We start from the raw sequence: 13,789 nt of genomic DNA on the forward strand, positions 1-13,789 counted from the left end.
GCAATCCTCAAGGCTAAAATCCTAGGCGGCCGTGCCGGTAAACGAGGGCGCAGCGTCACTGATAAGAGCTGAGCTACGGACGGCCTTGAGGAGACAAGCACAGAGCGTCCTGCCCGCTTGGAAGTAAGAAAGAAATACAAACCTTCAACAATGAACTCGTACATACAGTAGATTAAAACCAGCGACTTGAATGCATTGTGTTGTAACTTGATCAATTATTACGAGAGACGTTCAAAAAGTTTCCGCACTTTTAAACTAACAATTGGCATCACTTTTCTCCATCGTCACCTTCGTTTGCGATGCCATTTCCCAGCGTCGTATCAACTTTTTAATGCCCATTTACTCCTCCTCCTCCCGCCTTCACCGTTTCCAACGAAAATATAAAAGTGCGGAAACAATTTGCACGGCCCTCGTATGTTGATTCACGAGGAAGCATTGAAATGTAGACTCGAATGGCATTTAAAATATATGCAGTAACTAATGTGAACGCCTATTTAGTCCTCTTAAAGTCTTCATTCTTCCATTTCCTAAACAAAGATCTGTTTCAGTTCTCTCAAGTTCATAACATCCTCGACTCACTGAACTTTAAAACGTGACAACTGAAGAGACAGACGGGATTGTCTATGAGCAAAGAGCGAGGGCCTTTATAGCTACAAACGGAGGGTGACATTTCAAGGTTCAATCAGTCAATCAACATTTATTTATATAGCACATATTCATACAAAAAAAAAAAATGTAGCTCAAAGTGCTTTACAAAATGAATAGAAAAATAGAAGACACAATAAAAAATAAACATAAGTCAACATTAATTAACACAGAATAAGAGTAAGGTCCGATGGCCAGGGTGGACAGAAAAAACAAAAAAAAAAACTCTAAAAGCTGGAGAAAAAAAATAAAATCTGTAGGGGTTCCAGACCACGAGACCGCCCAGTCCCCTCTCACAATCTACCTAACGTAAGTCAAACAGTCCTCTTTGTATTTAGGGTTTTCATGGAAGGACCTGATGATGATGGTCACGTAGACTTCTGGCTTTCAGTCCATCAATGTTGGTGCATCCTGATGCTTTGAGTGGGTTCTTAAACAAAGCTTTTATAGTTCACAGTGGTAGGGCTGCTGCCTCGCAGTAAGGAGACCCGGGTTTGCATGTTCTCCCTGTGTCTGCGTGGGTTTCCTCCCACAGTCCAAAGACATGCAGGTTAGGTGCATTGGCGATCCTAAATTGTCCCCAGTGTGCGTAGGTGTGTCCTGCGGTGGGCTGGCACTCTGCCCGGGATTTGTTCCTGCCTTGCACCCTGTGCTGGCTGGGATTGGCTCCAGCAGACCCTCATGACCCAGTGTTAGGATATAGCAGGTTGGACAATGAATGACTGACATGACTCCAAAACTAACAATAAGATCCTTAAATCTAAATTCTCAATACAACCTCCAGCATCAAAATACATAATTTCACACAGCAAACTGCTTTCATTAAACACGACGAGGAGTTTAGGGTTCTTCCGTGGCCTTCTCAGTCTCCATGTTTGGGAAGCGGTAGGACGCAGCGTGAATGTGCAGGTGACAAATCGGCAGAAACTGTGTGGTGACATCATGTCAAAGTGGATAAGAATCTTGGGGAACCCATGGCATGAAGAACTGAGGGTGTTTGGACAGCAAAAATGAGGACCGACCTGCAGTATGAGGAGTGTGTGTCCCTAAGGATTTGCTCACACGCACACACACACACTTCTACTGCATTCCTCAGTTATGAAAGATATGCTGATATTAGGGTTACAGTTACTAAAAAGTTGACCTCATCTTAAGGATTGTTTCATTTACACAGTACAGTATGAAATTGAGGAAAGTCATCTTCTACTTTATTATCTCTTTGGCTACAACGCCGATCTTCACAAGTTCAAACTCGATTAAAGAGGGCAATACAATAAGAGAGACATGGAAGAACAGATAACATCTGGGCTTGTTGTATTAGAAACTCACTTTTCAAGTCCCATATTTAATACATAAGTACACAATAGTGGGAGCCTCGGTGTCTCAGATTAACAATTGACCTTGAAGGGGTTGGGTTTGGGGCTGCACTCACACAATAGCCATTGTGCCACTTTAGGGAGAGAATCTAAAACTAAGGTTTGTGAGACTTGGGGGGGCACAATGAAAGACTCAGTAAAACAAATGAACGCCGAGACTACACGGAGACTACACAATGACCCTGACCAAGACAAGAGGGCTGACCGCCATGCAATAAAACAAGCCGAGACAGTGGCTCAGACAATCCTGACCTCTACTTACACTCACTCATTAATGTTTACACCCGAAATGAAATTAAAAACAAAATTGCAAATGACAAGGACTCGACTCTCATGTCACATCTGTCCCCACAGCCTGGGCAGAGTTTTAATTTTACACTATTAAGTTTTGACACCTTGTGGTCATCGAGAGTACTGAACACAAACTGGGGGTGAAGAGCGGGTCTCCAAATGGGGTGGGGCTTTCAGTTTGATGATCCATGAATGGAACGTAGCTGCCCGTTGTCCATTCTCTTCGTTTTAATTGCTGATGATATTCACGTTGAAGGATGGTGGCTTTGCCAAACATGGCTATGAAGCGTCACCTTGGTAGGAGAAAATCCAATGTGTTCGTGTACTGTATGTGTGAGAGTCAGGTACCAAGTAGGAAATGACAAATGAACTCCACCATGACATCTGGAATTGTCCTCGTCTTCAAAGTTACAAGATAGCCTGTGTGCCAGAAATGCGAGGTGACCTGAAGATGACGCTGCTTAATGGTCAGATGGCTTGACAGAGCAGATTGTCACACTAGAGTCCGGTACCGCTTCAAACGATGGATAGAGTGGCTCATCAAAGGTGGTCTCAAACCTGTGCAGGAGGTTCATTGTGTCTGAGATTCCATAAAAGGACAGAGAGCCACCGGGATAGTCCAGATAGACGCCTATTGTGTGACTGCAGGGGGCGCTAATTTTAGTATATATGTTGTTATACCAGAAAGAGTAAACGGAATCACGGCAGCACAAAATCCAGGATTTGTCATTACACCCCAAGCGGCTCTTGTTACAATCTCCTTTCCTGTCAATTCCTTTACATGCGACCCCAACTCCTGTCTTGCCTGCACTGCACTTGACCTCCCAGTAGCAGCGTGTCCCACTCAACGCCTCTGTGCACAGAACTTGGCACCAATGGTCAAATCTATCAGGGTGATCAGGATACGGGCTCTCCGTCACCTCACATGTCACCTTCCTGTTGTCTTCAGACAGGCGGAGGAGTCTGTGTGCCGTGTTGCGGTCCAGGGTGAGCGGACGGGAGTCTGAATGGAGAGAAAAAATAAGAAAACAAGTGAAGAAATCTGCTGCAGATATTGTGAGGCATGAGACTTGAAGTGAGGGGAACGGAACATCAAACACAATAAAAGGCACTTGAGACCTTCATGAACCCTCGAATGTCACATGACTGCAGTGACGAGTCAATTTGGAATCAAACATCAGAAATGAGTAAAATTAAATGATGAGTCAGAGGTGCAGTGCTCATGTGGACGAGCAGATAGCAGCACCTCCATCTTTACTTTGGTCCACTGTCTGTGAGTCAGTCCTTCAGTCCACATGTGGTGAGGGTGCAGAACAGATGGAGTGGACTGTGAAGACTGTGACCAACTGGCATGAAGAACCAAAACAGGACAAAAATCAAAAACAGTGAGCCTGGGGTTATAAGGAAAGAGCTGAGAAGTGGGAGCAAGGGCCATGAATTATGTGGAGAGCAAGAGAGGCACAAAGGGTCAAGGAGGAAGCGGAGGGAGAATTTCACAGATAATGACCAAAAATAAAGTCAAAGGAACAATCATTCATGTGACTTTCAAAATTGCCAGAAGAAATACTTAAAGATTAACTCTTTGAGGGCTGAATATTTTTTTTCACAAAAAATGCAGTTTTCTCAAACGCACACAAAGCAAGGTTTCACACAGAAATCAACTTAAAATGTTTGTCGCTGCTTGCCATGGCTGCCAGTGCACCAGGAATGCACGGCAGGCTGGCTGCCAGGCTGTTTACGTGTGGTGGGGGTGGCAGCAGCGTATCAAAATCTGGTTTGTACCTCGTGTCCTTGTAAGTGGCTGTCCTCCCAGGCAAACATTTCCATAGGCACGTCACCTACACAAACCTGGTACCTCACATTCGTTTTCAATCACTTGTATGAAAATCGGAGTTCGACAAAGCCAGAGTCCATTTTAGTGACACTATACAAAATGTCACTTACAGAGTATTTTGCTTTATGCATTCACTTCAATCTCTTGCCAGATGCCAATGCTATTTTTGCCACTGTATGCTCCTCGCTACTTACACAAGTGCAGGGAATCTCGGTCAAAGCAATAATATTAGAGTCCAACTAAAACATAACGGAGGGTTTTGTCACCGTTTACAGCCGATTACCACCGTCATCCCCTCCTTTTCACAAAAGTCAACATCTGCCCTGAAAGAGTTAATGGCATACTAATCCATACAAACCAATAGACACGTGAAGGACTGAGGAGCCTAAATTACAAAAAATAAAAATGGCGTTTAAATCTCTATAGCGCCTTTCTATAGCGAGTGTCCCCCCAACCGCTTCTGACTATGAGTGACAACTCCATTTTGGGTTTTTTCACTTACAATTCTTGTCTTTTCAGTTATAATTTTTGCTTTGCTTTGACTCCCGTTTCTCTCCTGGTTCATCCTCTTGACCTCACGGCAAAAACAAAAGCAACACCTTGCCACTTTCACTGGTGCCCTGTGAACACATTTGGCCTTCTTGATGCTGCTACACTGCTGGGCCTTTTCCTGGTGTACTAAATCACGAAAAACCTTCTACTTTAATAACTGAAACTCAAAAACAAAAGAACAAGACTTACACTTTAAAAGGTGATTTCTACATCTCAGATTCTGCAGGATGTGACTTGAACCATCAGCTCCTGAAAAAGGAAATGGAAAGTAGAATGTGAGCCTCAAGTACTCGTGGCAAGTCAGACAGCTTATCTCCCACCTTAAGGTCTCAGCTGGGTTCAATGAGGAGGTGTCATGAGGACATCCAACCCACCGGTCTCACTGGTCTTCACTAACTCCCAATCACTGGCTTCCTCCAGACTTTTCCTCAGGTCGGACATTCGTGTCCTCAGAGTCTTTGGAAGAAAATCTCTGTTGATGGTGATGTCAGATCCTTCTTCCTCTCTAGGAGGGTCACAGAAAGACAGAGACTTCTACAACAGGAAAGGAGAAAGAAGACAAACATAAGAGCCAAGAATGGTTTTGTGTCAAACAGGCCTGCCGGTGTCCTTTAGATCAGGGGTCCCCAAGTCTGGTCCTGGAGGGCCGCAGTGGCTGCAGGTTTTCATTCTCACCCTTTTCTTAATTAGTGACCTGTTTTTGCTGCTAATTAACGTCTTTTGAATTCATTGCAATTGACTTGCTCTTGAAGACTCGGAAACCTTGTTTTTTTTTCATAATTAGCTTCCCACACAATAGTGAGATACATCGATCCATCCATCCATCCATTATCCAAACCGCTATATCCTACCTACAGGGTCACGGGGGTCTGCTGGAGCCAATCCCAGCCAACACAGGGCGCAAGGCAGGAAACAAAACTCGGGCAGGGCGCCAGCCCACCACAGGGCACATATATACACACACACACTAGGGACAATTTAGGATCGCCAATGCACCTAACCTGCATGTCTTTGGACTGTGGGAGGAAATCCACACAGACTTGGGAAGAACATGCAAACTCCACGCAGGGAGGACCCGGGAAGCGAACCCAGACAGGTCTCCTAACTGCGAGGCAGCACCGCTAACACTGTGCCACCGTGTTGCTAGTGAGATACAAAATGAACCAAAATATAACCAGCAAACTGTAACCATCACACAATATCTGAAAAGAAAGAAAGATGAAGGTCTCAGGACTGCTGATCTGCTCAGGTCCCCAGAGCTCTTAGAAAAGAGGAAATCAACCGTTGCAGAAATGTCTGCTATTGCACAATGAGAGCAGCAACAAGCCATAGAATTAAAGAACGGGTTTAATTAACAACAAGAATCGGCGTCTAATTAAGCAACGGGTTGGAGTGAAAGTGGTTGGAGTTTGAGGACCTGACTTAGTTGGTCTTCTGTTGGCTCCCTCACTTCTCACTTCATTTCTGTTTGGGTGCCATTTAAGGAAAGAAATGAAGAAATAAAGAGGAAGAAACTCAGGGAAACGTTTCTTAAAAAGCAAGTCAATTAAAATTAATTCAAAAGAATTTAATTAGCAGCAAAAACAGGACACTAATTAAGAAATGGGTGAGAATGAAAACCTGCAGCCACTGCGGCCCTCCAGGACTGGAGTTGAGGACTCCTACTTTAGGTCGCTCCTCTCACCTTTAAAAAGTGGATGTGGTCGTCTGTCTGTGAGAGCTCGGCCAGCTCAGCGTCCCTCATCTTCAGCGCCTCGATCTCCTTCTCCAGTCTCTCGATGAGCTCTTCGGCCTTCCTCACTTCCCTCCTCTCGTACTCTCTAATGACCTCAGTGACCTCTGACCTCAGCCTCTCAATGGACTCAAGCACAGCCCTGAAGGTCTTCTCGTGTTCCTGCACTTCCTTCTCAGCAGAGCGCTGATAACGAGATGACAGAAATCAGTTTGAGGCCCACATGCTTCAGAACATGGAGACACTGAGGACTGCTGTCAGCATAAACGCAGAGGAATCGCAAAGAGGAAACGTGAAGAGGGAGAGCTGCCAGCAGTCAGTTTGGACTTGATGAGCAGACAGCAAAGCACAAGGAGCAGGTTTGCCTTGATATGCCGGGTTACGTTTCTCAAAGTGCTGATGTTCTGCTTTAAACGCCTGCACTTTTACTGTGCATGTTGGGAGTTTTAGTCAAAGGTTCTAACTTTTTAATTTAATAAAGGCACAGAGATATACTAAAAACCTCTTAGCCCCCCTCATTGTACAATTCTTGCCCGTCGCTCAGCTTCATCGTGTCATAAGAGCAGCACACGAGACTCACCTGAATCCTCACCACCGTCTTCTTGATCTCCTCCACTTTCTTCTCCTTTTCCTCCATTTGACTTTTCATTTCGGCCTTTGTGTTTTCCAGCCGAGTCTGTGAGGAGCCAAAATGAAGGAATGAACACAAATCGATGAGATGGAGCCCAGCATAAATAAAAGATGGAAAGGATAGAAGAGGAATGAAGAAGGAAAGAGGAGCGAGAGGACCTCAGCTGGGCATCTTGGAGCTGAATGGGCTTTCCACGGCGCTTGCTGTGCTGCTTACCTGTAGGCATCTAAATCACGTTTTGTACACCTCGAGTGCTGCATATGCGTGCAAAAGTCAAATAATTTAACGCTTGCTACAGTTCTGTAATAAATCCCCTGGCCGGCAGCCTTACCATCCTTTCAAGTATTTTTCCCACAATGCCCAGTGCAGGCGGTTTGGTCGTTTTTGTGTAGATGGAGATGTTTTCATAAATGATGTGAAAGCACAAGTGTGGATGGAGTTGGTTTTTATTTAAACGAAAGGCAGTTTTCAAATGAAAATGAAGTACATGTAGTGTGGTTGTAGCCTTAGGAATTCAGAGGCTTCCTACCCAACTTAAAAATAAAAGTAAACGAGCCTGACTTTTGTTGAGTCCTCAATCCAATAAGCTCCATCTTTTTGTTTCCACGTTAACAGCCGCCTGTGGGACAGAACTGAGATGTCAGTAAGCGGAGGTCACTGATGATTGAGACGGCTGAGCTCTGTACGATCCACCATTAATCTGCAGCATTTACTGACACCAAACTGGCTAAAATCAGAGCATGTGAGGCCCCTGCTTCTTCTTATTGGCTGGGCCCCTAAATCTGGGCAGATAATGTACAATGTTGGCACAATCTTAAGTCCGGTTTGCAGTCGCCGGCTTATTTCCTGAGTCAGCCTGTAGTGAAAAGTCAAGCAAAATGACTCCTTTTATTGACTAACTAAAAAGATTACAATATGCAGGCTTTCGAGGCGACTCAGGCCCTTTCTTCAGGAAAATTGTAATCTTCTAGTAATCATCTAGCTTACATCTTGCCTGAAGAAAGACATGTCTCCTTAGAATTCCAAGAACAAAACTTAAAAGAAGTGGTGAGGCGGGCAGGCGGCCTTCTGCTGTTATGCACCTAAAATCTGGAATAGCCTGCCAATAGGAATTCACCAGGCTGATACAGTAGAGCAGTTTAAAACACGGCTGAAAACACATTACTGTAACATGGCCTTTTTATAACTTCATTTTAACTTAATCCTGATACTCTGTATGTTCAATTCATCATAATAACTATTCATGGTGGCTCTAAAATCCGTACTGACCCCTACTCTCTTTTTCTGGTTTCTTTGTGGTGGTGGCCTGCACCACCTCTACCTACTCAAAGCTTCATGATGCTCCAACATTAATGGATGGATTAAAAGGCAGAAGTCTTTGTGACCATCATCATCCTCAAGTCCTTCCATGAGAACCCTAAATCCAAAGAGGACTGTTTCATTGATGTTAGGTAGAATGCCCAGAGGGGACTGGGGGGTCTCATGGTCTGGACCCCCTGCAGATTTTATTTTTTCTCCAGCCGTCTGGAGTTTTTTTGTTTTTTCTGTCCCTCCTGGCCATTGGACCTTACTCTTATTCGATGTTAATTAATGTTGACTTATTTTGTTTTTTTTATTGTGTTTTCTTTATTATGTAAACCACTTTGAGCCACTGTTTGTATGAAAATGTGCTATAGAAATAAATGTTGTTGTTGTTGTACCCTCTTTAGTTAGCCAATAAAAGGGGTCATTTTGCTCGACTTCTCACTACATCCATAATGGCTAACATAGTACAACACCCCAGTACTACAGAGTGAGCCTGAATTTCAGCTTCATCAGCCGTCATGGCTTTCCCATAACTTCATTTTAGTTTAATCCTGATGCTCTGTATATTCAATTAATTATCATTCCTATTCATGGTGGCTCCAAAATCCACACTAACCCCCAACTCTTTCTACTGTTCTTCTACTGTTCGGTTTTCTGCGCCACCACCACCTGATCAACGCACCGTGATGTTCCTCCATTGATGGATTAAAGGTCAGAAGTCCATGTGACCGTCGTCATCAAGTCCTTCCATAAAAACTCCGAATACAACGAGGACTGATCACTTATGTTAGGTAGAATGCCCAGAGGGGGCTGGGTGGTCTCATGGCCTCGGACCCCCTGCAGATTTTATTTTTTCTCTCCAGCCGTCTGGAGTTTTTTTTTGTCTTTTCTGTCCTCCCTGGCCATCGGACCTTATTCTTATTGTATGTTAATTAGTGTTGTCTTATTTTAATTCTTACTTACTCTTTCTTCATCATGTAAAGCACTTTGAGCTCATTATTTGTATGAAAATGTGCGCCAGAAATAAATGTTGTTGTCATTGCATGTGCAGTAAGGGGGGCTTGTGGTGCCCGATTGGGCTGTCGTATGATCAGAAGAATTTCTGTCACGTCAGAAACTGAACAGACTAGCAAACAGAACTGTGCTGTCAGACGCGCATGTGCGCCAATGTATATAACATCTGAATACTGGTGGGTCCGCTTAGTGTGTCGAGTGTGACGATATACAGACACTTATCAAATGGAGAGGAGGGGTCGGCCCCCCCGTTGGCGTGTCGAGTATTCAAGAATATGAACATTAACTTTGAAAACTGATGGGTGTCCTTGGTGTTTCGAGCTCACAGATTGTCGTAAATTGGATCAAACAGCAATGCCGGGGAGGGGGTATGGCGGGTACCACCCATGTGGTGTTTCGAGTGTGGACATCTAATAGCAACTGGGTGGGTAGCCCCTGGTGTTGTGTCTGTGATGATCACAAAAATGACGTCCTTCCCAGACTGGGCTGCCCTATTTGACCGCCTCGGCCGAATTTGCCTAAACTACCAATCGTGGACAGGATGCCATTTTACTACAGGATGGGCGCACACAAACACTTGTGGTTACCCAATGAATCAAATGCCCACATCTTTTAGATTAAATTGAGGAAGTGGATTCTCTCCCTTCTTTTTCTATTCTATCTATCTTTATTTATTTCTTTACATATTTTTATTATTATTAAAGTGTGTCACTCACGTGCACCCTGAAGGCAGCTAAAGGGCTTGGATGCCGGGAGGTAGCCGAGTGCACCGACTCTTTTTCTCGTCTTTCTGCAGACCATTCACAGGAAATTCCGCTTGGCCCCGAGGACATCAATTCCGGCTCTGGCCCCTCTGACATCACTTCAGGTCCGAGCCTATGGATGAAGACCCTTCCTTCCTTTCGGCTCAGACCCCTTTTGAGGTGACTTCCTATACTGGCCTTTAAAAGCCGCCACCTTTCCCCTCAGTTCTGTACACCTCAGAGTGTCAGTTTATTACATACGGGTGGCTGCACAAATCCTGCTATGGCTCTTGGCCGAGTCTGTGACAAGTGCTACTCTGCTGACCTGGCTCTCTTTGTCATGGGTGAGGGTCGACTTGTTTTAATTAAACTTCACTTGCATGTATGGAATGTTTTTTTGAGTTTCATAAAATAAAATATAAAAAAAGCCCACATCTTTATAATACCAAAACAAAATGCCTGAAGAAAACTCACACAGACGTGGGCGACAAATTGGACTACTGTACCTGTCAGAGAGAAGCGTGATGTCTGTAAGCAGAGGTTATCGATGGTGAAGACTGAATGTGAGGAGACGGGCCTGAGAACTGTGGGGTCCTCCATTACTTGACTTAACAACCTCATGTGTTTGAAAACAGCCAACTGACTAAACTGCCAGCAGACGGACCGCTCGCTGCTTTTATCTTCATGGCTGAGCCACTGAAGCTGAGCTGTGCGATTCTGGCACGCCGACTGATGCCACAAATTTTGTTTCATCGGCCATCATTTCAGGTGCAGCAGGAGAGGGGTTGTGATGCCCGACTGGGCTGTTGCACCCTTGGAATCAATCAGACGGCTGTCTTTCAGGGTGTCCTGGCAGTCCTGGGTGGGATGCCACTCTCCCTCAGACGGGGTGCACACAAACACTCGTGGTTACCCAATAAAACCAAATGTCCACCTCTTTAGAATACAAAAACCTCTCACAGATCTACCATCTAAAGCAGGTTTTTGAAGAATTGTGAGACAGGACCTCTGACCATCACTGCGTGACCGTCTTTGCCCAGTGTTTGTGTTTTCTTTCGTTAATTTCTGAGAATCTGGACATTTTGGACTAAAGTAAACACCCACTCTCCGTGACCCCATCACCTCACCTGTCTCTCCGCTCTCTCCTCCTCAGGTGTCACCGTGTCGTGACTCTTGTGCTCGGTCACCGCACACATTAAGCAGACGCAGGTCTCGTCGGTCCTACAGAAGATTTCCACAACTTTCTGGTGTTTGGAGCAGAGTTTCCCCTCCAGGTGTCCAGTCGGCTCCTCCAGTTTGTGTCTTTTGTAGGCTCCATGCTCCTTGTGTGGCTGCAGGTGAGTCTCGCAGTAGGAGATCATGCAGGTCATGCAGGTCTTCACGGCGCTCCGTTTACTAACTGGACAAACATCACAGGGGACATCGTCCGGTCCGGCAGAACACTGAGGCGGGTCGACATCGACTTCCATGGATTTTAATTTCTCTATGATATCCTTTAACATTGCGTTTTTGCTGAGCTCTGGTCTCACGTTAAATGTTCTTCGGCACTGAGGACAGTTATAAGTCCCCTCTTTATCTGACTGGTCCCAGTAGTTATTAATACAGCGCATACAGTAGTTGTGTCCACACGGGATGGTGACGGGTTCCTTCAGGACGTCCAGACACACCGAGCACGAGTACCGATCAGCGGACAGAGACAGCGGAGGTGCCGCCATCGTGATCGGCGATCCCGACTCCCAGTTCGGAGTTGAAATTCGAATGTGAAGACTCGCCTGTCACTTCCGGGTGGGCGGGGCTCAAGTGGGCTTAATTAGCAACCACGTGGCGGGCACAGAGAAACAAGCATTCTGCATGTAAGCCCGCTTTTTCATACGGTAGCTGTACTGGCGTTTTATTTTTATTTTTTATTTTATTTCAGTGTGGTTCGTGATTAAAAATACGTACCGATCTGCAAAAGGACGAATTACGAGCAGCGGCGCTGGATACGAGAGATCAAGTAACAGAAAAAGAAGAACAGAAGAGAAGCAGAGAAATAATTGAGAAAAAATGAGTAGAACAGCGACAATCAGCTGACTCTTCATCTTTTCAAAAATATTTTTTAAGTCCTTACAAATTCTTGGCGGCGTTTAAACTTTTCTTCGTTGCAAAATATTTCCTTCCACAAGATGGCGCTGTAGAACTAAACTCAGGTGCGGCGGAGCGTTTAACTTCACTGGCCGATTGCCGTTTTGGGACCGATGATTGTTATCGAAAAGATGTGAACGACAATAAAGATAAAGGAAAGAAAAAGTAATAATAATAATAATAAAATGATACAAACACAATGCAATGAATATTAACGGAGGTATTTACAAAGTTGAAGTTATCGCACACTGTGTTCCACAAACACCAATGTCAATTTCGCTTTTCAAATATGTCATTCATCTTCAAGTCTGACGTTTATTTTTCTAATACAGGGCTATTCAAAATGAAAGAGCAGATTTCATAAATTTCAAACAAACTGTATAAGTCAATGACACATTCCGCACATCAGTGGACAGAGGAAAGTTCAAAGTTTGTTCCTTGTGGTCTTTGAGGTTGCAGGCACTCGACTTGAGCATCACGTGTAGCGCGACAAACATCACAACGGTAGACAATTTCTTGCCACACACGAGTCAACGGGTCCTTAGTTACTGAATTCACAGCTTCCTCAGTTCGATGTTGCAAATCATGAAGATTAGCAGACATAGGTGGAACAAACACTTTCTTTAATGTACCCCTATAGATAAAAATCACAGGAGGTACGGTCTGGAGACCTGGGGGGCATAGACGATGAGCAAGATCTTGTTGTCCACCTCTTCCAGGCCAGTTGCACTTGAACAATGGGCTCACACTTGGCAAATTGCAGCACGCAAAACGATTTCTCTTATGGTGTTGTCGCCATTTTACTTCTTCTTCTTCTTTCAGCTGCTCCCGTTAGGGGTTGCCACAGCGGATCATCTTCTTCCATACCTTTCTGTTCTCTTTATCTTGTTCTGTTACACCCATCACCTTCATGTCCTCTCTCACCACATCCATAAACCTTCGCTTAGGCCTTCCTCTTCTCCTCTTGCCCAGCAGCTCTATCCTTAGCATCCTTCTCCCAATATACCCAGCATCTCTCCTCTGCACATGTCCAAACCAACGCAATCTCGCCCCTCTGACTTTGTCTCCCAATTCCAAATCTTAACATCTTTAACTCTGCCATCTTCAGCTCTGTCTCCTGTGCCACCGTCTCCAGCCCATATAACACAGCTGGTCTCACTACCATCCTGTAGACCTTCCCTGTCACTCTTGCTGATATCCGTCTGTCACAAATCACTCCTGACACTCTTCTCCAGCCACTCCACCCTGCCTGCACTCTCTTCCACAATTCCCGTTACTCTGTACTGTTGATCCCAAGTATTTAAACTCATCCACCTTCACCAACTCTACTCCCTCATCCTCACCATTCCTCTGACCTCCCTCTCATTCACACACATGTATTCTGTCTTGATGGTCCTACTGACCTTCATTCCTCTCCTCTTCTCTCATATCTCCACCTATCCAGGGTCTCCTTAACCTGCTCCCCACTCTCACTACAGATCACAATGTCATCAGCAAACATCACAGTCCACGGGGACTCCCGTCTAATCTTGTCTGTCAGCC

At 44.9% G+C, this 13,789-nt stretch overlaps 1 protein-coding gene across 1 annotated transcript; it reads right to left on the bottom strand.

Moving 5' to 3' along the window:
- Positions 1-1,291: 1,291 nt before the first annotated feature.
- LOC120536514 (tripartite motif-containing protein 16-like) lies at positions 1,292-13,062 on the bottom strand. Its single transcript, XM_039764908.1, has 6 exons — positions 11,251-13,062; positions 7,011-7,106; positions 6,383-6,616; positions 5,073-5,232; positions 4,888-4,947; positions 1,292-3,315 (listed from the first exon to the last, which is right to left on the bottom strand). Exons 1-6 carry the CDS (start codon positions 11,836-11,838, stop codon positions 2,774-2,776), a joined length of 1,680 nt encoding a protein of 559 aa, XP_039620842.1. The 5' UTR covers positions 11,839-13,062; the 3' UTR covers positions 1,292-2,773.
- Between the last annotated feature and the right edge of the window lie 727 nt (positions 13,063-13,789).

Source organism: Polypterus senegalus, chromosome 10 (genome assembly GCF_016835505.1).
Source record: "Polypterus senegalus isolate Bchr_013 chromosome 10, ASM1683550v1, whole genome shotgun sequence".
Lineage (NCBI taxonomy): Eukaryota > Metazoa > Chordata > Cladistia > Polypteriformes > Polypteridae > Polypterus > Polypterus senegalus.

What these genes read in the sequence shown, in the direction of transcription:
- LOC120536514 (XM_039764908.1), bottom strand. Translation starts at nt 11,838, where the DNA reads ATGGCGGCACCTCCGCTGTCTCTGTCCGCTGATCGGTACTCGTGCTCG. An exon ending in AGACGGTGGTGAGGATTCAG is followed by an intron (nt 6,617 to 7,010) that starts GTGAGTCTCGTG and finishes TCTCGTTATCAG; the next exon opens with CGCTCTGCTGAGAAGGAAGT. An exon ending in AGTGAAGACCAGTGAGACCG is followed by an intron (nt 4,948 to 5,072) that starts GTGGGTTGGATG and finishes TTCCTTTTTCAG; the next exon opens with GAGCTGATGGTTCAAGTCAC.